The sequence below is a fragment of the Stenella coeruleoalba genome, assembly GCF_951394435.1.
Source record: "Stenella coeruleoalba genome assembly, chromosome: 6".
NCBI classification, from domain to species: domain Eukaryota; kingdom Metazoa; phylum Chordata; class Mammalia; order Artiodactyla; family Delphinidae; genus Stenella; species Stenella coeruleoalba.
This window is the reverse complement of record NC_137151.1, coordinates 112,785,507-112,812,203: the sequence shown is the minus strand read 5'-3', so window position 1 is coordinate 112,812,203 and position 26,697 is coordinate 112,785,507. Positions and strand designations below refer to the sequence as shown.

Genomic DNA, 26,697 nt, shown 5'->3' with positions numbered 1-26,697 from the left:
CATGTTTATATTTCTAGAAATATATAAATCAATAAATTTCCCAGTACAGATTTAACCCACATACTGAATTGAACCCATCAGAGGACTGACTTGCTCTCTCCAGGGTGGGTTAAAGGTTAAAAGTGTGTGAAAGGTTAAGGAAGCATGTGCCCTCCACCGTTCAGTGGGGTGTCTTCTTGCATTCTGGAAGTTTCCACGAGTCTAGAAGTGAGACCAAAAGAGTGTCCTCTGCCCTCATTCCTACCAAGATCACTCTATTTTGATTTACCTGCTTCCCTCTACCCAGGTCTGTGCGCTGACAATGTACCCCTGTTAATTAATTTTATTGTATTAAAATGTGCAAAACATTTACAAGAAACATAAATAGGTCTCATTATTCTCTACCCCAAGCTGGATCAGGTGAGCTATGATGGAGCAAGGGAGGGAGGGCATAGGTGCTGAGTAGTAACTGTCTCGCATGGGCAACCTTATTTACTCCTCCTTGGAACCCTCAAGGTACAGAGTTCTGTCCCCATTTTGCAGTTGTGGAAACTGAGGCTCAGGGAGTTTGAGTGTCTAAAGGACTTGAACCTGGATCTGCCTAATCCTTAAACCCAGGCACTTTTTTTTTTTTTTTTAGAAAACCAAACTATCCCCAGCTAATGGTCATAACACCATAAACATGTGTTTATTACAAGTACATAAGCAGGTTCATAAGCATAAAGAATCAGGCACATGAAAGGTTTTATTTTCTTTACTATAAAGGTGGAGAAACTAAGAGCAAAAGCAAATTGACTTAATTTCAATCACAGAGTGAGTCAAGAGTAGGTCCAGAAACAAAGTCCCCCAGCTACTAATTCAATGGTCCACTCACCCAACCACATCCCTCTAGGTGAATACACACTGCATATCTCCAACATTCATTATGTGTTTTGCATGTACAGTGGTTAAGACATGGATGGGAAATTGGACTCCTTATGTTGGAATGTGCCACCAACCAGCTTCCTGACCTGGGGTGAGGTCCTTTACTTCTTAAGCCTCGATTCCTTAACCTGTGAAATTGGGCTAATAACAGCGCCACTCTCCAAGGACTGTTGGGGGAATGAACAGAGAGATGTTCCACTGTCTGGCACAGAGCAAGCGCTTGACAAATGGGAGCCATTTTTATAACAACTGTGTTTACTAGGATACATTTGGAGAATGCAAAAAGTAGAAGCAGACAAGGTAACTCATATTCCTGTCACCCAACAAAAACTACTGTTAAATTTTCCCGTCTTTTTTTTTTTCCTCCGTCAAACAGGTTATGTTTTTTTAACACAGTTGATCACACATATTTTTTATTCTGTATTTGATCACTTACGATTATCTCATCTTAGCTGCTTGGTATTATAAATTTGGCATTAAAACCTCTCCATAAGTGTTATTTTTAATGACTGTGCAACATTCCACTGGTTGTCAGTACTAATTCAAATTCTTTTGTTTTTGAATATTTGGGCTTCTAACAACTTTTCTCTAATAACATAATCTTGCATAAAGATTCTATTTCAAATCATAAACAGCACCAAAATAGTTTTTTAATCCCTTGATCCTAAATTGGATAGAAAGCAGAAAACACTATAAAAACTAGGTGACTAGATCACCTCTATTTTCTATTTTTATCCCACTAAGCAATCCAAGGTAACACGATTCTCCTAAACTGGAGGTCAAACAGAAGAGAAAGTTAAAAAGATTTACTCCAAAACATTGTGCAGCTCTCAAAACTAATGTTGATACTTCAAAACAAATTGTTTAGATTCACAAAGCAAGTTGCACTGAAGGCCAAAATTTCAACTGCCTTTTTTTTTATTAGAAAAATTATTTCTTTCTTCTCCTTTCACACATCTTATTGTTCAGGAAACAGTCTTACATACATATCTGAAATGATGTACTGTCACACACTCTGTTTAAAAGCAAAGCACCACAGGTAAAGCTGATCGGCTGTCCAGAGTTCTCAGCTTATGGGATCTCACTTCCTGATTTTACATTAATTTCTGAAGGTCAGAAATGTCATCTCCAAAAAATGTCAAGGGGTTTGTAAAAAATAATCATTTTATTCAATATTATAGTTGTAGAAATGAAGTATATTTTCTTTAAGAAATAAAATTTAAAAAAAGAAGAAAATGCCACTTAACATCGTTGGTGTGTCAGTACAGGCCAGCAGGAAAAAATGCTTGTCTCTTTGATACCAAGAACGCATTCTAGTCCAAGCTATAATATATAATATATATAATACGCTTCCTATGTTTTCACTAGATGTTTCTTTTCTGCTGCTTTTCATCCTTTTCCATATTTCATATCAGAGGACTGATACAGCCTTGAAAACTTCATTAACAGGAGCAAATTCAGTATCCACCGATTTCTTCTCAAAAGGCACTCTAACCCATCAGATAGCCCGGCAGTTTCATTCTCATGAATACTCTAGCCATGAAAAAACTCAATAGGACACAGACGAATCCAATGAATAGAAGGAGAAATCTATTGAGCTTGGGAATGTTTGGTGCACTGGATCGGTCCAGGATTATGAAACCTAAACCTCCCATTGTAAACAAGAAGCTGGATGGGAGTCCTTCCATAATATCTTGTCCATTGACTCTGTAGGCCAAGAAAGCTACTGGTCTCTGATGCCCATGTTCATCAGTCATGGAGCCGACACTTGGAGGTTCGACAGTAACATCATAAATGATTCCTCCGGCGATGAGGAAGTAAGACACCACCACCAGAGCATACATCGTCATGGCCGACGGCATGTGCACCCAGGGCGGCTTCTTCAGTTTCAGGTTGGGACATTCGAGCACTAAGAACGGGACGCGGTACAAACTCTCCATGTTGGTGGCGGCAGGGGCAGCTGTCGGCCGCCAGCCCCACGCACCACCCAGGAACAGCTCTCCTTTTTTTTTTTTTCTTTGGCTGCATCACAGCATGTGGGAATCTTAGTTCCCCGACTGGGGATGGAACCGTGCCCCCTGCGGTGGAAGCGCAGAGTCCTCGCCACTGGACCGCCAGGGAATTCCCCTAAATTTCAGCTTCCTTGACTTGGGTACATTCTGGATAAGAAACCACAAGTCAGCCCCCAATCACTTATACTCTATTTTTACTTAACTGCCATAGATTCTACTTTCTCTACATCACTGAGGAAGCTGCCTCCCGCTATTTTTTTTTTTTTGAGGTGAAATTCACATAACATAAATTAACCATTTTAAAAAAAACAATCCAGTTGCATTTAGTACATTGACATTGTTGTGCAACTCCCACTTTTATCTAGGTCCTAAACACTTGGATCATTCTGAAATAAAGCTCTGTACCCATTAAACAGTTACTCCCTGTTTCCCTTTCCCCTGTCCCTGGCAAGCACCAATCTGCATTCTTTTTTGATGGATTTACCTATTCTAGATATTTCATATAAATGCAATGATCCAATATGTAACCTTTTGTAGGCTTTCACTTACCATCAAGTTTTTGAGATTCAGCCATGCTGTAACATGTATCAGTACTTCATGCCCTTTTATGGCTGAACAATATTCCCATGTATGGATAGATAACAACTTGTTTATCCATTTGTTTATCTGTTGATGCACATGTGGGTTGTCTCCACCTTTTGGCTACTGTGAATAGTGCAGCAATGCCCCTCTCCTTTAACAGCACTGAACGTCAGAAAGGCTCAGCTAAAGTTTATGCATCGTCACTAAGTTTACCATCATCAGTAAAGGGACAAAGTGACATTTGCCTCTTCTTATGATCAAATGGGAAATAGACCCCATCACCTTTGTAACCTTGTTGCCAAAAATGTCTAACCTGACTCTAATCATGAGAACATATTTAGGCAAGTCCAGACTAGGGGACATCCTACAAGATAATTAGCTGGGGCTGTTTTAAAAATATCAGTGTCATAAAAGATGAAAAAACAAACAAAAAGTATAGAACAGGTCTAGTTTTAAAGGAAAATTTGAAGACAATTAGGGAAATTTGAATATGAGCCATGTATTAAATAAGATTATTGTTTCAATGATACATTTCTTGGGTGTGATAATGGAATGCAATTGTGTACAAAATCCTTGTTTTCAGGAAACACATTCTACAGTATTGAGGAATGAAGTGCAATGATTTTTACAACTTAATTTCTTACTTTCAAATGGTTCAAAAGCAACAGTAACAGGGCTTCCCTGGTGGCACAGTGGTTGAGAGTCCGCCTGCCGATGCAGGGGACACGGGTTCGTGCCCCGGTCCGGGAAGATCCCACATGCCGCGGAGCGGCTGGGCCCGTGAGCCGTGGCCGCTGAGCCTGCGCGTCCGGAGCCTGTGCTCCGCAACGGGAGAGGCCACAACAGTGAGAGGCCCGCGTACCGAAAAAAAAAAAAAAAAAAAGCAACAGTAACAACAAACTGTGTGTGTGTCTACAGAAACAGAGAAAACAAACACTGAAAAATCCTAAGAGTTGGTGACTCGAGGTAAAAAGAATGTATACTGAGCTATTCTTTAAATACTTCTAAATTTCCAAAATTAAAAGACGGGGGAGGGGGCTTCCCTGGTGGCCCAGTGGTTAAGAATCCCCCTGCCAATGCAGGGGACATGGGTACGATCCCTGGTCCGGGAAGATCCCACATGCCGTGGAGCAACTAAGCCCGTTCACCGCAACTACTAAGCCCACGTGCCACAACTACTGAGCCTGCGCTGTAGAGCCCGCGTGCCACAACTACTGAAGCCCACGCGCCTAGAGCCCATGCTCCACAACAAGAGAAGCCACCGCAATGAGAAGCCCGTGCACTGTAACGAAGAGTAGCCCCCGCTCGCTGCAACTAGAGAAAGCCCATGCGCAGGAACGAAGACCCAATGCAGCCAAAAAATAAATTAAATATATTTTAAAAAATAAAATAAAGAAAAAAGGGCTTCCCTGGTGGCGCAGTGGTTGAGAGTCCGCCTGCCGATGCAGGGGACATGGGATCGTGCCCGGGTCTGGGAAGATCCCACATGCCGCGGAGCGGCTGGGCCCGTGAGCCATGGCCGCTGAGCCTGCGCGTCCGGAGCCTGTGCTCCGCAACGGGAGGGGCCACAGCAGAGAGAGGCCCGCGTACCGCAAAAAAAAAAAAAAAAAAAAAAAGAAAGAAAAAAAAGATGGGTAAATGTATGAATTATACATGTAATTGATAATAACGCATAATAAGTGAAGCACTGCTATTTGACTGGGAACAAGTTGGCACCTCACAGAGAGCCCTACGTCTGCAGCAAAGTCTTCATCTCCAATCTCATACATACAGAGGGAACGATCGATCCAATGACCCACTTTTAGCTTCAAAGCTGCCTTCAGGTATCCCTAGCTTTATAGAAAGAAGTGTTCCACCAAATTAGGGATATACATTTCCTTTTTTCATGAACTAAAGACTTTTGGCAAGGAGTGGTGGCCAGGTCGACAGCTTTTGGGTGGTGGAAAGTCCTTCAGTGCTTACGTGGACTTTTCCTACCTCTGCTGCCTCCATCCGTTCTGGCTTCAAGGGATTCAACCTGGATACTTAAAATACAAGAGAATACAAATGAAAATGTAGTGTAGTGTTTGACCCATGGCAAATGCTCCATAGATGATAGCAGAATTTGAAAAAGTAAATGAATCCTAACAACACGCTTTGCCAATTGAAAATTTCTTTTAAGTTCTAGGTTTTAGTTTCCCTTCTTTATCAGTTTTTTTAAAATTTAATAAAGTATTATTTATAATATGGAAAAATAACTGGTTAGTGAAACTTAAATAAAATAACACACAGAAAGCCATCAGAACAATGATGGTGCAGGAATTCCCTGGCAGTCCAGTGGCTGGGACTCCACGCTTTCACTGCCGAGGGCTCAAGTTCGATCCCGCCAGCCACGCAGTGTGGCCAAATAAATAAATAAAAGGAGAACACTTAAAAACAAAAACAAAAACAATGATGGTATGATGGTGGAAGCAGCTCTTCTGCTCCTTTCCTGTTTGCCCATTTCTGTTCCCCTCTAACCTTACAAGAACCTAATTATAGGAATGAGATCACTAAGCAATTGAAACTAACTCCTGACTTTTGCTCTCCTGAATGCATACCATGCTTTGCCCAACCTGCTGATTGTTTTCCTAGATAAAAAGAAGTAAAAATGAAGAATTAAGCAGTAAAAAATGACTAGCTCTCTACCCCCAACAGCCCCCCTAAGCAATCCTGCAGACAGATCACACAGGCAAGATAACATCTGAAGAGAGTCAGCCCATCTGCACTCAATGGAGAAGGATGCAGAACCCAACCTCCTGCCTTGACGATTCACTGAGATTCTTCCTCCCTCCCCCATTTTTCCTTTTAAAGACTATCATGGCTGAGCAGAATCTTCAGAGCTGGTCTCTGGACATGAGTCCACCTTCTCCCCAGATTGCCGGCTTTTCTGATAAAAACACCTTTCCTTTCTACTGACACTTACCTCTTGAATTATTGGCTTACGAGCGGCGAGCAGCTGAACCTCGGTTTGGTAACAATGGCATACAGGAAACTCTCAATAAATGTTAGCTATCAGCCGTCACTGACTGCTTGAGACCTTTAAAAACACCAGTTTCATATGGCTCAACCCAATGTATTATTTTCTAGCGCATATATTATTTTAATAATTTTTTTAAATAGGTAAACAAGAGGAAAGGAATATGCCAAAACATTGACAATAGTTATCTCTGGATGGGAATATGGACTTTTTTCTAGTCTCTTCTAAAAGCTCTTCTGCAGTTTCCAACTTTTCTAATAACTAGCATGAACTACCTTATAATCAAAATTTATTTTAAAAAGATAAATAAAATGGTTCCACTAAAGAGGAAAAAAAAGAAACTAAACACTGCAGAACAAATCCACTTATGTAAGAATATTCTCATCTTTAACATGATTCTATTAAATCTGATGAGCAAACTCCATCAGAAAAACATTGTGAAAACTAGTGGAAGTTTACTTACTTGCGTTAAGTAGCGACCAGTGACCAATTAAGAAATAATTTAAAATATTTAATTTGTATGTGTATCCTTTCCACTTGTATCCAAGAAGTTTTCATTTTTCCCCCTAGGAAAACTGTTTCTATACTTATTTTAGCCATTTAACATAGTATGGAGAAAGAAAACAACTGAGAGGCAAGCAAAATCTTTTAGCACGTCACATTCTTTTCCTTTTTATTCCTGAGGCACTGTATTTCAAAACATCAATCGGTGTCATCTGCTGAGTACAAGAATATAAGCATAACATTCCTCTAATTTTTAAAATTCCTGCTTTAAGAAAACTTGCCTTCCAGAGTTTCTTAGGATGAGGATGGGGCTAAAAGACAAATCTCAGAACACTTTGCAGAATTTTTCAGCCTAGTATCCCTCATATGTGGGTCTGCTCCATATCGCCTTTAAAAATTATTGCCATACAAGGATCTGCATTTTTCTTGTTTAAAAGTGAATTCATTACTGGACCTATTTCTTTGCCTAATGAAGTCAAATAAATTATAACAAGGATCCAGTTGAAACCAGTCCCATTTTCATACTATTTCAGAAAGCTTTACAAGCTGAAGGACAAAAGAAGCACAAATACTTTGTATACCTACAAACTGAAAACCACATAAATAATCCATGATAAAAGAGGCACAGTAGTGTTTATGCAAGTCCAGGAATCTAGCATGAATCACTAGAGTGAATGTTAAAATGTGCTCCCTCAAAATTTTCCAGATTAAGGGAGACTAAAAAGATGTAACTACATACAACATGTGGATTCCTTTGCGATAAAGGACATCAGCGGGACAATCGCTGAAATATGAATAGCGCCTCTGGATTAGGTCATAGTACAGCAACACTGTTATTTTTCTGATTTGGATAATTGTACTGTGGTTATGTAAGAGATATATATTAGGAAATATGTGCGGAAGTGCTTAAGGATAAAGGCAGACCATGTCTGCAACTTAAAGAGTTCAGATGATGATGGTGATGATATACATGTGTGAGAGAGAAAGATAAAGGAAACATGGTAAAATGTTAACATTTGGGGAATTTGATGAAGAAATATAGAAAATTACCAAAAAACTTACAGTTATTATTTTTGAAGTTACTTCAAAATAAAAAGTGAAAACAATTTTAAGGGCCCTGACACCTACAGAACCAAAATCTCTGGGGAATTTGCATTTTAACAAGTCCCCAGGTGATTCTTAGATATACTCTAAAGTTGAAAACTTCTGATATAAATAAAATCAACAGTGGAAGACAGCATTTTTTGACGTCAATTTTCTCCAAGTTAAACTATAAACTAATCTCAATCAAAAAGCAATTCCAATGAAAACCCAGCAGGCTTTTTAGTATAAACGGACAAATCAATTCTAAAATGCATATGAAAATGTAAAGAACCTATAATAGTCAAAACAACTCTGAAGAAAAGAACAAAGCTTGAGGGCTAACACTACCTGATTTCATGAATTATTATAAAGTCACAGTAATCAAAACAACATGGTAATGGCATCAAGATAGATAAACAGATTAATAGTACAGAATAATCCAGAAATAAATCCACACATATATGGACAACTGATTTTTGACAAAAGCACAAGCCCAATGCAGTAAAGAAAAAACAGCTTTTTTTTTCTTTTGAACAACAGAGCTGCAACAATTAAACATATGCCAAAAAAATGAACTTGGACCTTGTACTATATACAAAAATGAACCCAAAATGGATCATAGATCTATACGTAAAACCTAAAACTATAAAACTTGAAGAAAACGCAGAAAATCTTTGTGAACTGGGATTAAGCAAAGATTTCTTAGCTATAACACCAAAAACACAATCCATAGAGAAAATATGGATATGTTAGACTTCACCAAAATTTAAAATTTCTGCTCTTCAGATACACAAAAGATAACCCATAGACTGGAAGAAAAAAATCTATGCAAAGTGTATGCCTGATAAAGGACGTGTATCCCGAAGAACACAAACTCTCAAAACTCAATAATAGGAAAGCAAGCAACCCAATCAAAAATGCGCAAAAGATTTAAACAGGTACTTCAACCAAGAAAACATACAGGGACTTCCCTGGTGGCACAGTGGTTAGGAATCTGCCTGCCAATGCAGGGGACACGGGTTCGAGCCCTGGTCTGGCAAGATCCTACATGCCGCAGAGCAACTAAGCCCATGAGCCACAACTCCTGAGCCCGTGTGCCACAACTATTGAAGCCTGCCTGCCTAGAGGCCATGCTCCGCAACAAGAGAAGCCACCGCAATGAGAAGGCTGCACACCACAACAAAGAGTAGCCCCCTCTCACCACAACTAGAGAAATGCCATGCGCAGCAAAGAATACCCAACACAGCCAAAAATAAATAAAACAAATAAATTTATATTAAAAAAATGAAATAAGACTAAATTAAAACATTATTAAAAAAAGAAAACATACAAATGGCAAACAAGCACATGAAAAGATGTTCAACATCATTAGACACCAGGGAAATGTGAACAAAAGCTACAATGAGAGACACCACTACACACCTGTTAAAGTTGCAAAGATTAAAAGGACTGCCTATATCAAATGATGGCAAGGATATGGAGCAACTGGAACTCTCATACGGTGCTGGTGGGAATGTAAACTGGTACAACAACTCGGGAAGAAAGTTTGGCGATTTCTGAAAAAGTTAAACCTGCTCCTACCATAACATGATCAACCGTTCCATTCCTAGGTTTACCCAAGAATAAAGAAAGTATACATTCGTTAAGACTTGTAGGCAGGGCTTCCCTGGTGGCGCAGTGGTTGACAGTCCGCCTGCCGATGAGGGGACGCGGGTTCGTGCCCCGGTCCGGGAAGATCCCACATGCCGCGGAGTGGCTGGGCCCGTGAGCCATGGCCGCTGAGCCTGCGCGAGAGGCCACAACAGTGAGAGGCCCGCGTACCGCAAAAAAAAAAAAAAAAAAAAAAGACTTGTAGGTAGAAGTTCACGGCAGTATTACTGATAATAGCTACAACGCAAATATTCATGAATACATGAATGAACAAACAAATTGCAATATATTCACTCACTAGAATACCACTCTGAAACAAAAAAGCTATGAACTACTTAATACACATACAAAAAGAATGAATCTCAAAATAATTATATTCAGTGAAAGAAGCCAGACCAAAAAAAAAAAAAAAAGAGTACGTATGCTGTGTCTCCATTTATATAAAACACTAGAAAATGCAAACTAGTATTATGAATGACAGCAACCACATTAAGTGGATGCTTGTAGATGGGAGAAGGAGGGGTTACAAAATGGATATGAGAAACCTTTGGGGATGATGGCTATATTTACTATCTTAATTGTGGCAGTATTTTTTTCAGGTGTGCATATGTGACAACTTAAACTGTACACATTAAATATGTGCAGTGGGAATTCCCTGACAGTCCAGTGGTTAGGACTCTGAGCTTTCACTGCCAAAGACCCTTGTTCAATCCCTGGTTGGGGGTCTAAGATCCCACAAGCTGCACGGCACAGTCAAAAAATAAAATAAAATAAATATGTGCAGTTAACTGTTTGACAGTGTCACAATAAGGCTGCTTAAATAAATAAGTAAATAAATAGACCCATTCAGTAAAAGATCACAGTCTCACCACATGGTCTTAGGTAAGATACATACCTCTTGAGCTTCAGTTTTCTCACCTAAAAAAAATAAATCTAATAATCCCTGCCACAAGGAGTTGTAGATAGAAGATGGTCAATAAATGTTGGCTCTCTCTTTTTCAGTTTTCCACTTTTCAGTTAGCAGGTTGGTAGCACACAAGCTAGTAAGTAATGTTTCCGTTTCTTGAATATTAAGATTGGAAGATAGGTGATCCAGCAATTCCACCTCCCAGCATTTATTGAAGGAAATGAAATCACTATCTGGAAAAGATATCTGCACCCCGTCATGTTCACGGCAGCATTATTTACAATAGTCAAGACGTGGAAACAACTAGTGTCCATCAACAGACGAATGGATACCGAAAATGTGATATATACTACATATATGAAATAGAATATTATTCAGCCATGGAAAGGAAATCCTGCCATTAGTGACAACATGGATAGACCTTTATGCTAAGTGGAATCAGTGAGGCAGAGAAGGACAAATACATAATCTTACATGTGTGGACAAACAAACAAAACAAAAGAACAAGCTCATAGATACAGAGAACAGATTGGTGGTTGCCAAAGGTGGAGGTATGCGGGGGGCCGGGGGAGGTAAAATGAGTAAAATTGATCAAAACGTAAAAACTTTCACTTATAAGATAAATAAGTCCTGGGCATGTAATGTACAGCATGGGGACTACAGTTAACAATACTGTATTGCATATTTGAAAGTTGCTGAGAGTAAATCTTAAAGATCTCAACATAAGAGAAAAAAAATGTGTGGTAATGGATTTTAACTAAACTTACTGTGGAAATCATTTTGCAATAGACATATATCAAATTATTATGTTGCACACCTAAAAATAATACAATGTTATAAGATTGGAAGACAGGCACTTAACATTTATCTCAAGGAAACAGTATTTGATTTCATGACTAAATGAAACATTTTGCTTTTTTTTTAAAAAAAAAATATATCCCAAGTGCTAATAGCTTAAACTCATTTCCTGATGGTGGAAAGAAAAATGCATTCCAAGATTTTGATTTAGAGACTTTAAAATACATAGTTAATAAAACTTCTCTTATCATCATTGGAAGGAGATACTACACGAACTCCTTACTTTAAAATAATTAAAATGGAAAGAAATAGGTAAGCGTTTATACTGCCTTTACCATAAGAATTGAATTGCAGGGTAACCAATGGCCCTAGATGATGAGGAAAAATTATTCCTGGCATAAATTCTAGTTAATATGTGAAGAATGAATGATAGAATATGAAAATTACCATTTTGTAGTCCCAAATAAAACAGTTAATTTGGTCAAGGATCATTAATGGAGACTAGGTGAAAGGTCAACGGTCAATAGGGAACTTTTATTTGCAGCATGTCAATTACCACCCCTCACATTACTTCCTACCTGTACCCATTGACCACTCTCATAAGGGACAGCTAGGCACTATGTGCATTCTGACATAATGCAACAGGAGCACACAGCAGCACCTCGGCAAAGGACTTGCAAAAAGGTTTCACCTAAATCTAATCAAACCTTTAGCTCCAACTTCCATTTTAGAAGAAATACAGGGAATTGAGGAACATGTTAACCCTACAAAATAGCAATCAGAGAACTTCTGAAGACACATCTTGCAGGACAGATAACCCGGCTTCTTCAATGCTTCATTGACAAGAAAACAAATGAGGGGGAAAACTGTTCTAAATTAAAAACTAAATGCAACCCAGGGGGCTTTTTTGGATCCTGGTTCAAGTAAGTCACACATAAAAGTGTATTTGGGGCTCAATTTTAGGCAATATGCATATTGACTTGGTTTAGATGATTTTAAGCAATTAATGTTAATTATGCTACATGGGACAATGTTACTATAATTTTGTAAAATAATTTTATAATAGGCATACTAAAGTACTTGGGATTAAAATGCAATGTGATTTGCTTTAAAATATTTTTGCAAAATAGGTAAAACTAATATAGCAAATTGTTAAAATAATTATAAATCCAAGTAATGGGTATATGGGAGTTTATACCCTTCTCTACTTTTCTGTACGTTTGGAACTTTTCATAATAAAATTTCCAAAATATATGATAATACAAAATAATATGCTCCTAGTAACACGAATGTCAAATGCATGCAATAAGAGCATTTAAATGAATTGTCTGTCAAGCCACTGTAGTTTGATTCAAATTAGGACTGGTGGGCCATGTCTAAAGTCATTAGTCCATTCACATATGACACATAAGGCTCTACCACCCACCTTGTGACCTTGAGCAGTTACTACACCTCCAAGCTCTATCTTTGGAAAATGAGTACAGGGGTTAGCCCCTACCTCTAGGGTCACTGTGGGGATTTACATACATGAGTTGATACAAATAGCGACCTGTGGGGTGGACCACTTCCCTTTTGGGTGACAGAGTGAAGACATTCAACCAGTACTTATTGTGTGCCTTCCATGAGCCAGGCACGGGCTGGGTACTCCCTCACTGAGCCTGTGAACTAGGATGTATCAGGGAGGAAGAAATTTTCCTCTACCCTCCTACGTTCCTCTGGCTGATCTAAGAATTAAATTGACGTGAGACAGATTAATGGGAGGAAATCAAACAAAATTTTAATAATATGTATGCCTGGGGGAGACCCAGGAAAACTGAGTAACTTGCCAAAACGGCCAAAACCCTCCCCTTAAATACCATCCTCAGGGCTTCCCTGGTGGCGCAGTGGTTGGGAGTCTGCCTGCCGATGCGGGGGACGCCGGTTCATGCCCCGGTCGGGGAAGATCCCACATGCCGCGGAGCGGCTGGGCCTGTGACCCATGGCCGCTGAGCCTGCGCGTCTGGAGCCTGTGCTCCGCAATGGGAGAGGCCCGCGTACCGCAAAAAAAAAAAAAAAAAAAAAAATACCATCCTCAGCTAAAGACAAAAAAGGATATTGAAGGTGGGTTGAGTCAGTTATGGGAGGTTATGAGGAAAAGCACAGTAAGGAAGGGTAAGGTTTTATGCAAATTTAAGTCCCTGCCTTCTTCATTGGTAGGTTTTTAGAGATTTGGTCATCATCCTCTTCCTGGTACAGCAAGGGAGACACCCTTACAAATGGAGATTTCCCTTATAAATGTAAATGTTTCTTACAAAAGGGTAACTCCCACTAGGTTTTCAGAGTTTTTCCCATGTCTGCTGCTTCTTAGAAAATAACCAGCTTAAAATAATTAATATACCAAAGAAACATACTTGGGGCTGGCAAATTCTGCTCTCCTACAGATGGCCATAGAGACCTTTCTCAAGTAACCACAGACACACACAAATACAAGCAATGATAAGGGCCATGGAAGGAAAAGACAGTGGGCTATCAGAGATGTGCTGGCTGATGAGCAAGAAAGTCAGTCTCCAGTTTCAAGGCATTAAATTGGACAGCACAGTGGTTAAAGCAGGAACTCTGGGTAGAATATTTGGGTTTGCACCCAGCCCCTCCACCTCCTACTAACTGTGTGACCTTGAACAGTTCACTTCACCTCTTAGTTCCCTCAGCGGTACAATGAGCACAGGAAGACACAGTCCTTACCCCACAGGGCTGTTGTGAAGATTACATGGTTAATAGTGTATCGTGCTTAGAACTGTAGAGGTAGATGGCAAGTGCCAAGCTGTAGCCGGCAGAACAGTACCTGACACACACAAGGCCCGCGATAAGTGTAGCTGTTACCTCAATGGTACTTTGGCCTAGAGCAAAACAAAGTGTAATGCTGTCTCAACAGTTTGGCCTAGGAGGACTTAATGAGTTAATTATTTGAATTTCCTTTTTCAGTAAACTCTAGCTGTACTTGGAGAGTTTATTAAAAAAAAAAAAATCCTGATGTGCAGGTTCCTTTCTGAAACAAATGAATTCAAAATTCTAGGGATAGAGCCTGGGTATCTTATTTTTTGGAAATTCCTCCAGTGACCTTAATGTGCAGCCAGGGTTGAGAACCACTGATCCAGGCATTCAAAATGTAAAATGGTTTCAAAATTGTAAACCTCTACAGTGTAATGAATTTATTATTACTGTGGCCTGGACAGTGTACCACCCATGAACTTATAGCACACAAATGACTTGGGCCTTCTGAAGAGTTTAAGTTCCCAGTAATTCCTGTCCTCTTACACTCCCTCCTTTCCCCTGACCCTCCCCATGCCCCCACCCCCCTCAAGGGCAGAACAAACATCCAGAGAAAAAGCTTCCAGATAAGCCCCCTGCCCCATCTAGTGACTGGCTCCTGCGCATTTCAACCTGGGCTTAATTTGGCAACTGGCTAGAACACACTCTCCTGGGTCGAATTATTTACAGAGAGAGGCCATCCAACCCAACCTAACGTGTGGTGCAGTCTTCTTTGCAGCAAGGTAGCTTTCTGCATCCGGAAAATCTTCAACACGGGAAAGCTAACGCAGATATTTGTTATGAGGGGGGGAGGATAAGGAAGGAATCAGGTTTCAAATCCTTGGGCATTGTTTTTCCGTTTATGAATCGATAATTCAAGAAACGAGTTTATCGACTTTTGAGGGGCTTAAGTGCAACGTCCTATAGCTCGATTGGGTCGTGGTTACACTTGGCTGTATACATTTGTCAAAACTCATCGAGTTAAAATCTGTGCCTTTTACTGTGGGTAAAGTACACCTCGAGTTTTAAAAACAGCACAGGGGAAAATAAAGTTGCCAATCAGTGGCTTGCTACAAGGTTCACGTGGAAAGATGAATCAAAGAGGGGAGTCCTAAATTAGCTACAAATGCCCTCTGTGACCTGCCTGCTCTGGCTTACAAGGGAATTAGTGATGTCCGGGAGGGGGGAGACGGAGCCCCAGGCACCGCGGTGTTTCGCCCGGATCTTGCGTGGCCGGGAGTCCTTACCGAGCAGAAGGAAGGACAGGACCCACTGCAGCACCGCCGCCGTCTGCAGCCGCCGCGCCAGCGGGATGTTGAGCGGCGCAAACTCGACCTTCATGGCCCGGCCGGAGCGAGGACTGCGCCGAGCGCTGCCGCCTGGGACCTCGCTGCTCCGCGGCGCCTGCCGGGTGTGCGCTGCCTGCCGGCCCAGCGCCCAGCACCCCGGCGCAGAGGAGGCGGCGACCGCCCCGGAGTGGGCGCGGACTGGACTTAGTCTTGGGTGGGAGGGCGCGCCGGGGCTGAGGCTGGAGGCTGCCAATCACGCGCCCGGGCTCGGGAGCAGCTGCGGCGCCCGGGGCGCATTGGCTGGCGCGCCGCATTGGGCACAAGGGTGGACGAGAGGGGTCACCTGGCACCCTGCCAGAGCTCGGCGACGCGGGCTCCTGCAACTTCGCCCAAGACCTGGGATCTCCACCGGGCTGGTTGATTCAACTGGTGGATTACTGTGCGCGAGGCTTCAGCATGCGCCTTTAAACCCACCTCTTCCTCCGAGGGTGTCTGCAGCTGGGAAAGGGTTAGGATCTCCCACCAGCTGGAGGAAGGCGCAGGAGTTAGGTTCTCTGGAGCTTGGTACCCATCTGTTTGTTGGTCTGTGTTCCCCACACCACCCCCAAACTCTGGGGCCTCCTCATCTTTGTGTCTCAGATTCCTATACGAATCTTGGAAAACTTTCGCTTATTCATTCAAAGGACATTTATTGAATACCTCCCACGTGCCGGGAACCATTCTGGGCGCTGGGGATACACTCAGTAACCAAGTCATTCATCGATTCCCAGAGGGTACAAATTATGGGGGGGGGGAGCATAAGGAAAATAACCACACAGTTGGGTGTGTAATTGCAAAGTAAAATGCTTCTATGAGTGAATGAGAAGGTTCTAGGACTTAGACTGGAAGGTCAGTCTCGGAAGAAGTGACCTTGACTTTAATTATAACGGTGAATCTAATTCAAGCAAAGGGAAGCACATGTGCAAAGGTCCTGTGGCTGAAAGTCAAAGAAGACCAAAATAGTGGGAGCTCAGGGAACAAGGAGGAGAATGGAGTGAAATGAGTCAAAAATGGTAGCCAAGGACCAGATCCTTGCAGGCTGTGTTTAGGGTTCAAGTCTTTACCCTAAGATTTGCCAGTGAAGGGTTTCAATTATGTGTTAAATAAATGGATGGATTCTAAATTGTGCCTCATGCTGTGAGCGCCCACTACATTTTCTTTGTAAATCTTCCTGTAGAGTTGACCAACACCAAGTGGCAGGTAGCTGTCAAGTCATTGCTAGAAGGGATCTGGAAGAGGGCAAAACAACAGAGTTGACTACCCATCCCCCCACCATGCCCCTTTCTCCTTCAACGTTTTAATAGAAAGTTAGATTAAAAATAACAACCACTGGGTAGTTCAGGGGAGCTGTTTGTGACTTTTTGTATGCAAAACTTGCGGTTGTTTTTTTTTGGTTCCTAATTGAGAAATCACTGTTTTGTGTGTGCCGCATTTTCTTTATTTCAAGCCACAGGTCTACTTGGAGGGTCATGCAGCAAGTGGCTTACAAATAAAATCAGAGTCTATGAATGGTGTCAGCACATTAAAAGACAGAACCACTGAATTTTCTTGTCAGGTAAAGAGCTCACATCTTTGGAATCCATGACTTGGTATTATTTATGGCACACCTGAGAGGTACCTTGCTCCGATTAACATTACCATGCTACTCACTATAAAAAAGCCCAAGGGTAAACTACTGAAGATGCTAGGGTCACCATTTTCCGAAGACTGAGTGCTAACCCAACCCATGGACTTCATCACAGCTTTCTTCCATGTAGAATAACGAATTTCACTTTCCTTGGCGTTGATCTGAGGTTCAAACCGCTCCATCGTGACAGCTGACAAATCCTCAGGCTCGAGACTCCAAACGCCAACCCCTTCTGCAGCCCCGGCTGCCATGGCAGCTCCCAGGGCAGTTGTTTCAGGCATCAAGGGCTTCACTACTGGGATATACAGAATGTCTGCTTGTAGCTGCATAAGAATTTTGTTGTTGCTCATTCCTCCGTCTACCTGCAAATGGCTGAGTGCAATTCCACAGTCCCGGTTCATGGCATCCAAAACCTCTCGGGTTTGGAAACAAACAGCTTCTAATGAAGCAAAAGCAATATGGCATTTATTGGTGAATTGGGTGAGCCCACAGATGATCCCTCTTGCACTGGGCTCCCAATAAGGTGCATATAGCCCTGAAAAGGCTGGGACAAAACAGCAGCCACAAGAGGAACCTACTTCTTTAGCAAGTTTTTCAACTTCCTCTGAGGTCTTTATAATTCCAAGATTGTCTCTGAGCCAGCGAACAGCAGCGCCGGCTATAGCTACCGAACCTTCTAATGCATAATGTACTGGTTTGTCTCTTCCGAGTTTGTAAGCCACTGTGGTCAGAAGGCCATGTTCAGAAAATATACACTTATGGCCTGTATTACATAGTAAGAAACAGCCTGTTCCATACGTGTTTTTGGCTTGTCCATCCTGGAAGCACTGTTGTCCCACCAATGCAGCAGATTGGTCCCCCAAACACCCAGATATTGGCACACCTTCCAAGGCTCCAGCTTTCATTAGGCCATAGATCTCAGAAGAACTCCGGACATTTGGAAGAATTTTCATTGGAACTTGAAAAAATTCACAGAGCTCTTTATCCCATTCCAAAGAATGAATGTTGAAAAGCATCGTCCTGCTTGCATTTGTTACATCCGTACAATGGACGCCTCCACTGGCTCCTCCTGTCAAGCTCCAAATAAGCCATGAATCAATGGTCCCAAAAAGGGCTCTATCTTCTTCAACTGCCTTTTGAACTTTTCTCACGTTGGCAAGGAGCCAACGAAGTTTCACTGCACTGAAGTAGGTGCTAAGTGGAAGGCCTGTCTTGGTCCTGACAAAGTTATTATTTACTGGAATGCTTTTACGAAGACTCTCAACGGTAGATTGGGTTCTTAGATCAAGCCACACCACAGCATTGTAAAGAGGTTCTCCAGTTAACTTGTCCCAGACCACAGTGGTCTCCCTCTGGTTACTGATACCAATAGCTTTTATGTTAGAAGTATTGAGCTGTCCAAGTTTCTCACACGTTTTCTCTATACACTCACAGACGGACTGCAGGATTTCCTTAGGGTCTTGTTCTACCCATCCTTCTTTTGGAAACTCTTGTTTTATTTCCACTTGATGATAACTAAGTAGTTCGGCTGTTTTGGGATTGAAAACCAAAAAGCGCGTTGAGCTTGTGCTCTGGTCCACTGCTCCCACCAACTGCCCCAAAACTGCTTTCTTCGTGGCTGCCATGAAACTCGCTTAGGTCGGCGGGCTGGCGATAGCGTCCCGTTTCCCGGGTGACGGCGGCGGGAGGGGGAGGGGCGGACGGCGAGCCGGGAGGGCCAGCCAGCGCGCGGCCGTAGAACGCAGTATCGGCAAGGAGCTTCTCGCCCCGCCCCTCCCTCTTCTCTTCTAGATTCTTCTAGATTTCTTCCCTGCACCTTACCCCACTGGTAGTGGTGATGCGTTGAGTACACACCGTGTCAGACATTGTGCAGGGCCCCTCACCAGCCTGAGCTTATCCTGGAGCAACCCCGCGAAATAACTGTTAGCTCCTTCGGCAGTTAATGAAGGCCAGGCTCAAAGTCACACAGCTGGCAGAGTGAAGATTCAAATACGGTTTTGTCGTCTAAAACCTGGAAAGGAGTCATCAGTTGACCCACACGTGGAACAAGTATGTAGGGAATGCCTGCCTTGCACCGGGCATTGCCCTGCGTGCCGATAGCACAAAGGTGAGTTAAGACAGGGTCTCTGAGCCTTTGAGAATTCCCACGCATTCATTCATTGATTATCTATGGAAAGGCTGGTATGTGCTAAGCACTAGGTGAGGAGTGGAGATGGACTGAATAAGATGGGATGAGTAAGAAAGGTCTCTGTCCTCGTGGGGTTCACGGTCTAGTGAGAGAAACAGAAAATAAACCAAATGTGTGCTAGTGCCCCGAAAGAAACATGCAAGTTCCAGTGATAGAGAATGAGCACCTAATTAGAAGAGACTGGAGGTAACAAGAGTGGAAGTGGGGAGACCCTAAGGAGGCTGTTGTAGGGCGAGAGTAGAGGATGGTGGCTTGGTCTACTGTGTTAGCAAAGGAGAATAGAGATGGATTTGACATAAGCCTGGGAGATGTGAATGGCAGGACTGATTGATTAATTGGATTCACAATCTATTAGGAGATAAGAAGAGCAGCATACCCGGAGCTCCTTCTCCTAGTCACTTGGAGCTAACTCGTCTGATTCATGCTCTTGTCATCTTCCCCGGGCCCTCAGCAGGTAGAAAAGACCTGTCATACCCCATCATAGCTCCTTTAAGCAAAGCAGGGACCCATGAGGGTCCATCACCATTTTAATGAACAACTAAATCATTCACTCATTTGTTTAAAAGTCAACATATGTTTACTTGTGTACCAGGTTATTAGAGGTAAATGGTGAGAAAATTTTAATTCAACAAGCTATTCAAAACAACTTTTCTGTAGGAGTTTTGTTGATCTCTAGAAATAAAACTAATAGGAAAACATGAACCTTACACGTTTTCTTTCCAAACTACACATTTTGTGGAATAGGGAGCTTACAGCAGAGAAGATGAGGGATTTGCCCAAGGTACCCCAGCCGGTTACTGGCAAGGAGTAGACCTAGATCTCTTTACAACTCTACTAAAACAGATGAGCAGAAGCAATGTCGTGTAGGATCATGGTTTCAAACTTTGACTTTAGCAGGGGGATTTTTTTTAAATCTTCAAATAACTCCAATTTATAAAAGAAATCAAAGTGAAACTGCTCTTGTTGGAAATGAATGGGGATCCTGACTCCCACCTTCTCAGTATCTTCCTCCTTCCCAAGGTGTATCTTTAGCAAAGTGAAACTGATATCAAACAGTTACAGAACCTCTGAGGGATCAGCAAAACCCAGGTTGGAAACCACTTTTTTTTTTTTTTTTTTTTTTTTGGTGTTGGTGGGTAGGCTAATATTTGGAGAAATACAAAGTTTAAACAGGGTTGCAGTTAAAAAACTATATGTGATATATACGCTTTACTCAGTGCTTACCATCTACCAGGTACTGGGCTACATGCTTTCTGTGCTGTGTTTGATTTAAGCCTCACAGCAACTCTCCAGGGTAGGTACTATTATTCCTTTACCAGTAAAGATAGTGAGGCTAGAGGTCAAGTTAATTGTTCACCTAGTAGGTAGTAAAACTAAGTTTCTGTTTTTTAAAAATAGGCTTGTCTGTTTCTAGAGCCTGAGCAAGTAACTGCCGTACTAAGCTCTTCCTCAAATGATACCACGAGGGAGGAAGGGGATATTGAAACAGAGGAACCGGTCACTGAACCTCTGGTAGAAGAATGCAGAGGACCAACTTTGTCATGGTTTGCGTTGGGGTTAGGTATTCATTCAGTCAACAAATATCGATATTTACCAGTCATATACTATGTGCTTGGCTTTGGGTACATATGAGTGAATAAAACATGCATAACTTTTCAATAATTCAACAAAAATTTATAAATCACCTCTGCCGTGGTTAAGTCCTGAAGTGGCCATGGTGATAGGAAATCAACACTGTCCGGCTTGAACATCTGAGATTCCGGCGATCGAGTGTGGTTCCTCTTTCCACTTCTCAGCTCTAATTAAGGAATGAGAAGGTGATAGTTTAGATTGCCTTATAGATTACAAAAGCCTATCCTTGGAAATGAATAACTAAAAATCACTTCCTCTTTTTATTTTGTTTCCTGTGCATTTTACCATAGCTAACTCCTACTAACAAGAAGATGACGTTTTTCTATTTTACTGTAGTTTAAGTTAAAATGTTCCTTTCGTTAAGTTTAAAAGGAAACAGCATTCTCTCTAGATTGAGAGGCCTTAAAGGGGACAGTTTAGGACAAAGGTCACTGTTCTGGTTTTCATAAGATGCATTAGTCATAAAGATAATATTTCTCTCTCATTCACACACACACCACATAAACTGTGAACCCAACCATCACAGTTACCATAATTCATTGACAGTGACTGGCTCGGGTTAAAGTCAAATAGAGGACCATCACTATGGTAATTCTGATGGAATGTCCTTCACGAAATTCTATTCTCAAGGCTCTTCTGAACAAAGTTCAAGAAATTTGCCCAGGCCCCTCTGTTTTCTTACTTTCTTCTCAATGAACTATGTTATCAATCTGACAGGGCTGGAGTATGTTTGTTCTGGGCAAAGTTTCAGGAGTCTTTCCCAAGAGAGTGAGACTTTGTAGCCACCATGATAATGGTCCGAAGTTTACCTTTCCTCTGTGTTTTCTTGTTGCTATAGGCACATACAAGTTCTCAGACTCTATATACTATGCTTTCTTTTCACATTCTCCTTTGAAAGCTCCATTGATAGAGGTTCAATTTTTACCTTTCCATTAGTTAACGTTAATATTTGTTATTTGCTCTACAAAACAGGTGCTTCCATAGCTGCTCTTTTAAACAATTATAATACTATGAACAATTACTCTGAGAAATTATTACGGTAATCACTAATATTTATGAAATGTCCTTTCCCTTCCCATGAACCTCTCTCCCCTTTTGTTTGCACCCAGCCTGGGAACCTACCTGGGGCCCCAGCAACCCAAACAAGGGAAAAACTAGGGGAAAGTGACTGGGAATGCCTACTGCAACCAACCTGGGTCCAGGACAGGCTCTTGAATGAAGCACTCAGCAACTCAAACAGCAGTGTCCTTGGAGGCGTGGCAAAGCAGGCTCCATCATTTACTTCCAGTTTCCAAGAAGGTCCAATCCAATGGACGGGCTTTCACTCACGTTTGTATCTTTCTGGTTGTTTATGGTTACTTGGTATATGACCTGTTGATTCCTCGGATCTATTATTATTACTTTTTTCCCCAACACATGCCATTTCCCTAGCCTGGCTGCTATCATTTCTCCTCTGGATTATTGCAACCTCCTAAGTGATTTCTGTGCCTTGAGTTTTGCCCCTTGAACTACCACCCCTAATCCCTTCTCCACAATGTACCCAAAGTGACCTTTCCAAAATACCAAGTCAATCGTGTCATTTCTCTGCTTAAAATCTTTTTTAAGATAAAGTCCAAACTCTAATGTAGTCCTAAAATTTTCAGGGTAATCTACAAAGGGATTAGAATGCCCCAGGAGACTTACAGGAAACGCATAAAAGATTTCAGCCAGAACAGAACTCATTTTGGATACATAGCAATTACAACAAAGTCAGTTATTGTAAATTGTATCATCTATCACCTCAGTTTGCAACAGCAACCCCACTTTCACTAAGCTTAATACTAGAGCGAATTAATAGTCTCCGATCACTTGGATTGTTACCTGGAATATAAATGTCTAATATTCAAAAGTACTTAGCGTGTTTCAAATTGTTTCCACATACTTTATCCCCAAACCATCCAGAGAGGTCCTACCCTCACTTTATGGATGAGGAAGTGGACAATGTTTGTTTTAGGAGAAGAAATTACAGACATAAAAGCTTACCACTTTATTCTTTTTTCCCTAATCAGAATTTTTGCATATGTTTCTTTTTTTTTTTTTTTTTTTGCGGTATGCTGGCCTCTCACTGTTGTGGCCTCTCCCGTTGCGGAGCACAGGCTCCAGACGCGCAGGCTCAGCGGCCATGGCTCACGGGCCCAGCCGCTCCACGGCATGTGGGATCTTCCCGGACCGGGGCACGAACCTGTGTCCCCTGCATTGGCAGGCGGACTCTCAACCACTGCGCCACCAGAGAAGCCCATATGTTTCTATTTTTATCGAGGTATAGTTGATGTACAATGTTATATTAGTTTCCAATGTACAACATAGTGATTCACAATTTTTAAAGGTTATACTCCATTTATAGTTATTATAAAATATTGGCTATATTCCTTGTGCTGTACAATATATCTTTGTAGCTTATTTATTTTATACATAATAGTTTGTACCTCTTAATCCCCTACCCCTATGTTGGCCCCCCACCCCGTTCCCTCTTCCCCACTGGTAACCGCTAATTTGTTTTCTATGTCTGTGAGTTTGTCTCTTTTTTGTTATAGTCACTCATTTTATTTTATTTATTTATTTAACAGCTTTATTGGAGTATAATTATTTTACAATGGTGTGTTAGTTTCTGCTTTATAACAAAGTGAATCAGTTATACATATACATATGTTCCCATATCTCCTCCCTCTTGCACCTCCCTCCCACCCTCCCTATCTCACCCCTCTAGGTGGTTACAAAGCACCGAGCTGATCTCCCTGTGCTATGCGGCTGCTTCCCACTAGGTATCTATTCTACATTTCGTAGTATACATAAGTCCATGCCACTCTCTCACTTCGTACCAGCTTACCCTTCCCCCTCCCCATGTCCTCAAGCCCATTCTCTATGTCTACGTCTTTATTCCTGTCCTGCCCCTAGATTCTTTATAACTTTTTTTTTTTTTAGATTCCATATATATGTGTTAGCATATGGTATCTGTTTTGCTCTTTCTGACTTACTTCACTCTGTATGACAGTCTCTGGGTCCCTCCACCTCACTACAAATAACTCAATTTCGTTTATTTTATGACTGAGTAATATTCCATTGTATATATGTGCCACATCTTCTTTATCCATTCTTCTGTCGATGGACACTTAAGTTGCTTATGTCCTGGCTATTGTAAATAGTGCTGCAATGAACATTGCGGTACATGACTCTTTTTGAATTACGGTTTTCTCAGGGTATATGCCCAGTAGTGGGATTGCTGGGTCGTATGGTAGTTCTATTTTTAGTTTTTTAAGGAACCTCCATACTATTCTCCATAGTGACTGTATCAATTTACATTCCCACCAACAGTGCAAGAGACTTCCCTTTTTTACACACCCTCTAGACCAGCACCTATTGTTTGTAGATATTTTGATGATGGCCATTCTGACTGGTGTGAGGTGATATCTCATTGTAGTTTTGATGTGCATTTCTCTAATGATTAGTGATGTTGAGCATTCTTTCATGTGTTTGTTGTCAATCAGTATATCTTCTTTGGAGAAATCTATTTAGGTCTTCTGACCATTTTTGGATTGGGTTGTTTGTTTTTTTGTTACTGAGCTGCATGAGCTGCTTATAAATTTTGGAGATTAATCCTTTGTCAGTTGTTTCATTTGCAAATATTTTCTCCCATTCTGAGGGTTGTCTTTTCATCTTGTTTATGGTTTCCTTTGTTGTGCAAAAGCTTTTAAGTTTCATTAGGTCCCATTTGTTTACTTTTGTTTTTATTTCCATTTCTCTAGGATGTGGGTCAAAAAGGATCTTGCTGTGATTTATGTCTAGAGTGTTCTGCCTATGTTTTCCTCTAAGAGTTTTAAAGTATCTTGCCTTACATTTAGGTCTGTAATCCAGTTTAAATTTATTTTTGTGTACGGTGTTAGGGAGTGTTCTAATTTCATTCTTTTACACGTAGCTGTCCAGTTTTCACAGCACCACTTATTGAAGAGGCTGTCTTTTCTCCATTGTACATTCTTGCTTCCTTTGTCAAAAACAAGGTGACCAGGGTTTCCCTGGTGGCGCAGTGGTTGAGAGTCCGCCTACCGATGCAGGGGACACGGGTTCGTGTCCCGGTCCAGGAGGATCCCACATGCTGCGGAGTGGCTGGGCCCGTGAGCCATGGCCACTGAGCCTGCGCATCCGGAGCCTGTGCTCCGCAACGGGAGAGGCCACAACAGTGAGAGGCCCGTGTACCGCAAAAAAACAAACAACAACAACAACAAAATAAATAAGGTGGCCATATGTGAGTGGGTTTATCTCTGGGCTTTCTATCCTGTTCCATTGATCTGTATTTCTGTTTTTGTACCTGTACCATACTGTCTTGATTACTGTAGCTTTGTATGATAGTCTGAAGTCTGGGAGCCTGATTCTTCCAGCTGCGTTTTTCATTCTCCAGATTGCTTTGGCTATTCAGGGTCTTTTGTGTTTCCATACAAATTGTGAAATTTTTTGTTCTAGTTCTGTGAAAAATGCCATTGGTAGTTTGATAGGGATTGCATTGAATCTGTAGATTGCTTTAGGTAGTATAGACATTTTCACAATATTGCTTCTTCCAATCCAAGAACATGGTATATCTATCCATCTGTTTGTATCATCTTTAATTTCTTTCATCAGTGTTCTATAGTTTTCTGCATACAGGTCTTTTGTCTCCTTAGGTAGGTTTATTCCTAGGTATTTTATTCTTTTTTTGCAGTGGTAAATGGGAGTGTTTCCTTAATTACTCTTTCAGATTTTTCATCCTTAGTGTGTAGGAATGCAAGAGATTTCTGTGCATTAATTTTGTATCCCACTACTTTACCAAATTCATTGATTAGCTCTAGTAGTTTTCTGGTGGCATCTTTAGGATTCTCTATGTATAGTATCATGTCATCTGCAAACAGTGACAGCTTTACTTCTTCTTTTCCGACTTGGATTCCTTTTATTTCTTTTTCTTCTCTGATTGCTGTGGCTAAAACTTCCAAAACTATGTTGAATACTAGTGGTGAGAGTGGGCAACCTTGTCTTGTTCCTGATCTTAGTGGAAATGGTTTCAGGTTTTCACCATTGAGAACAACGTTGGCTGTGGGTTTGTCACACATGGCCTTTATTATGTTGAGGTATGTTCCCTCTATGCCTACTTTCTGGAGGGTTTTTATCATAAATGGGTGCTGAATTTGTCGAAAGCTTTTTCTGCATCTTTTGAGATGATCATATGGTTTTTCTTCCTCAGTTTGTTAATATGGTGTATCACATTGATTGATTTGTGTATATTGAAGAATCTTTGCATTCCTGGGATAAATCCCACTTGATCATGGTGTATGATCCTTTTAATGTGCTGGTGGATTCTGTTTGCTACTATTTTGTTGAGGATTTTTGCATCTATGTTCATCAGTGATATTGGCCTGTAGTTTTCTTTCTTTGTGACATCTTTGCCTGGTTTTGCTATCAGGGTGATGGTGGTGTCGCAGAACGAGTTTGGGAGTGTTCCTCCCTCTGCTATATTTTGGAAGAGTTTGAGAAGGATGGGTGTTAGCTCTTCTCTAAATGTTTGATAGAATTCTCCTGTGAAGCCATCTGGCCCTGGGCTTTTGTTTGTTGGAAGGTTTTTAATCCTTCCTTTTCAGTGCTTGTGATTGGTCTGTTTATATCTTCTATTTTTTCCTGGTTTATTCTCAGAAGTTTG

At 41.3% G+C, this 26,697-nt stretch overlaps 3 protein-coding genes across 3 annotated transcripts in view; all 3 read right to left on the bottom strand.

Annotated features, from left to right (window-relative positions):
• MOGAT1 (monoacylglycerol O-acyltransferase 1) overlaps positions 1 to 15,636 on the bottom strand; it is a 28,807-nt gene extending 13,171 nt beyond the window's left edge. The window contains exon 1 of the mRNA XM_079924831.1: positions 15,472 to 15,636. Within this exon, the coding sequence (XP_079780957.1) occupies positions 15,472 to 15,565 (94 nt within the window). The 5' untranslated portion in view covers positions 15,566 to 15,636. The remainder of the gene's footprint in view (positions 1 to 15,471) is intronic.
• On the bottom strand, positions 2,394 to 3,444 carry LOC307188106 (oligosaccharyltransferase complex subunit OSTC-like; the record flags this gene model as incomplete). Its single annotated transcript, XM_079924833.1, has 1 exon — positions 2,394 to 3,444. Exon 1 carries the CDS (start codon positions 2,841 to 2,843, stop codon positions 2,394 to 2,396), a length of 450 nt encoding a protein of 149 aa, XP_079780959.1. The 5' UTR covers positions 2,844 to 3,444.
• A 1,512-nt stretch (positions 15,637 to 17,148) lies between the features above and the next one.
• LOC307188132 (glycerol kinase-like) lies at positions 17,149 to 18,865 on the bottom strand (the record flags this gene model as incomplete). The annotated part of the gene is made up of 1 exon (XM_079924872.1): positions 17,149 to 18,865. Exon 1 carries the CDS (start codon positions 18,802 to 18,804, stop codon positions 17,149 to 17,151), a length of 1,656 nt encoding a protein of 551 aa, XP_079780998.1. The 5' UTR covers positions 18,805 to 18,865.
• Between the last annotated feature and the right edge of the window lie 7,832 nt (positions 18,866 to 26,697).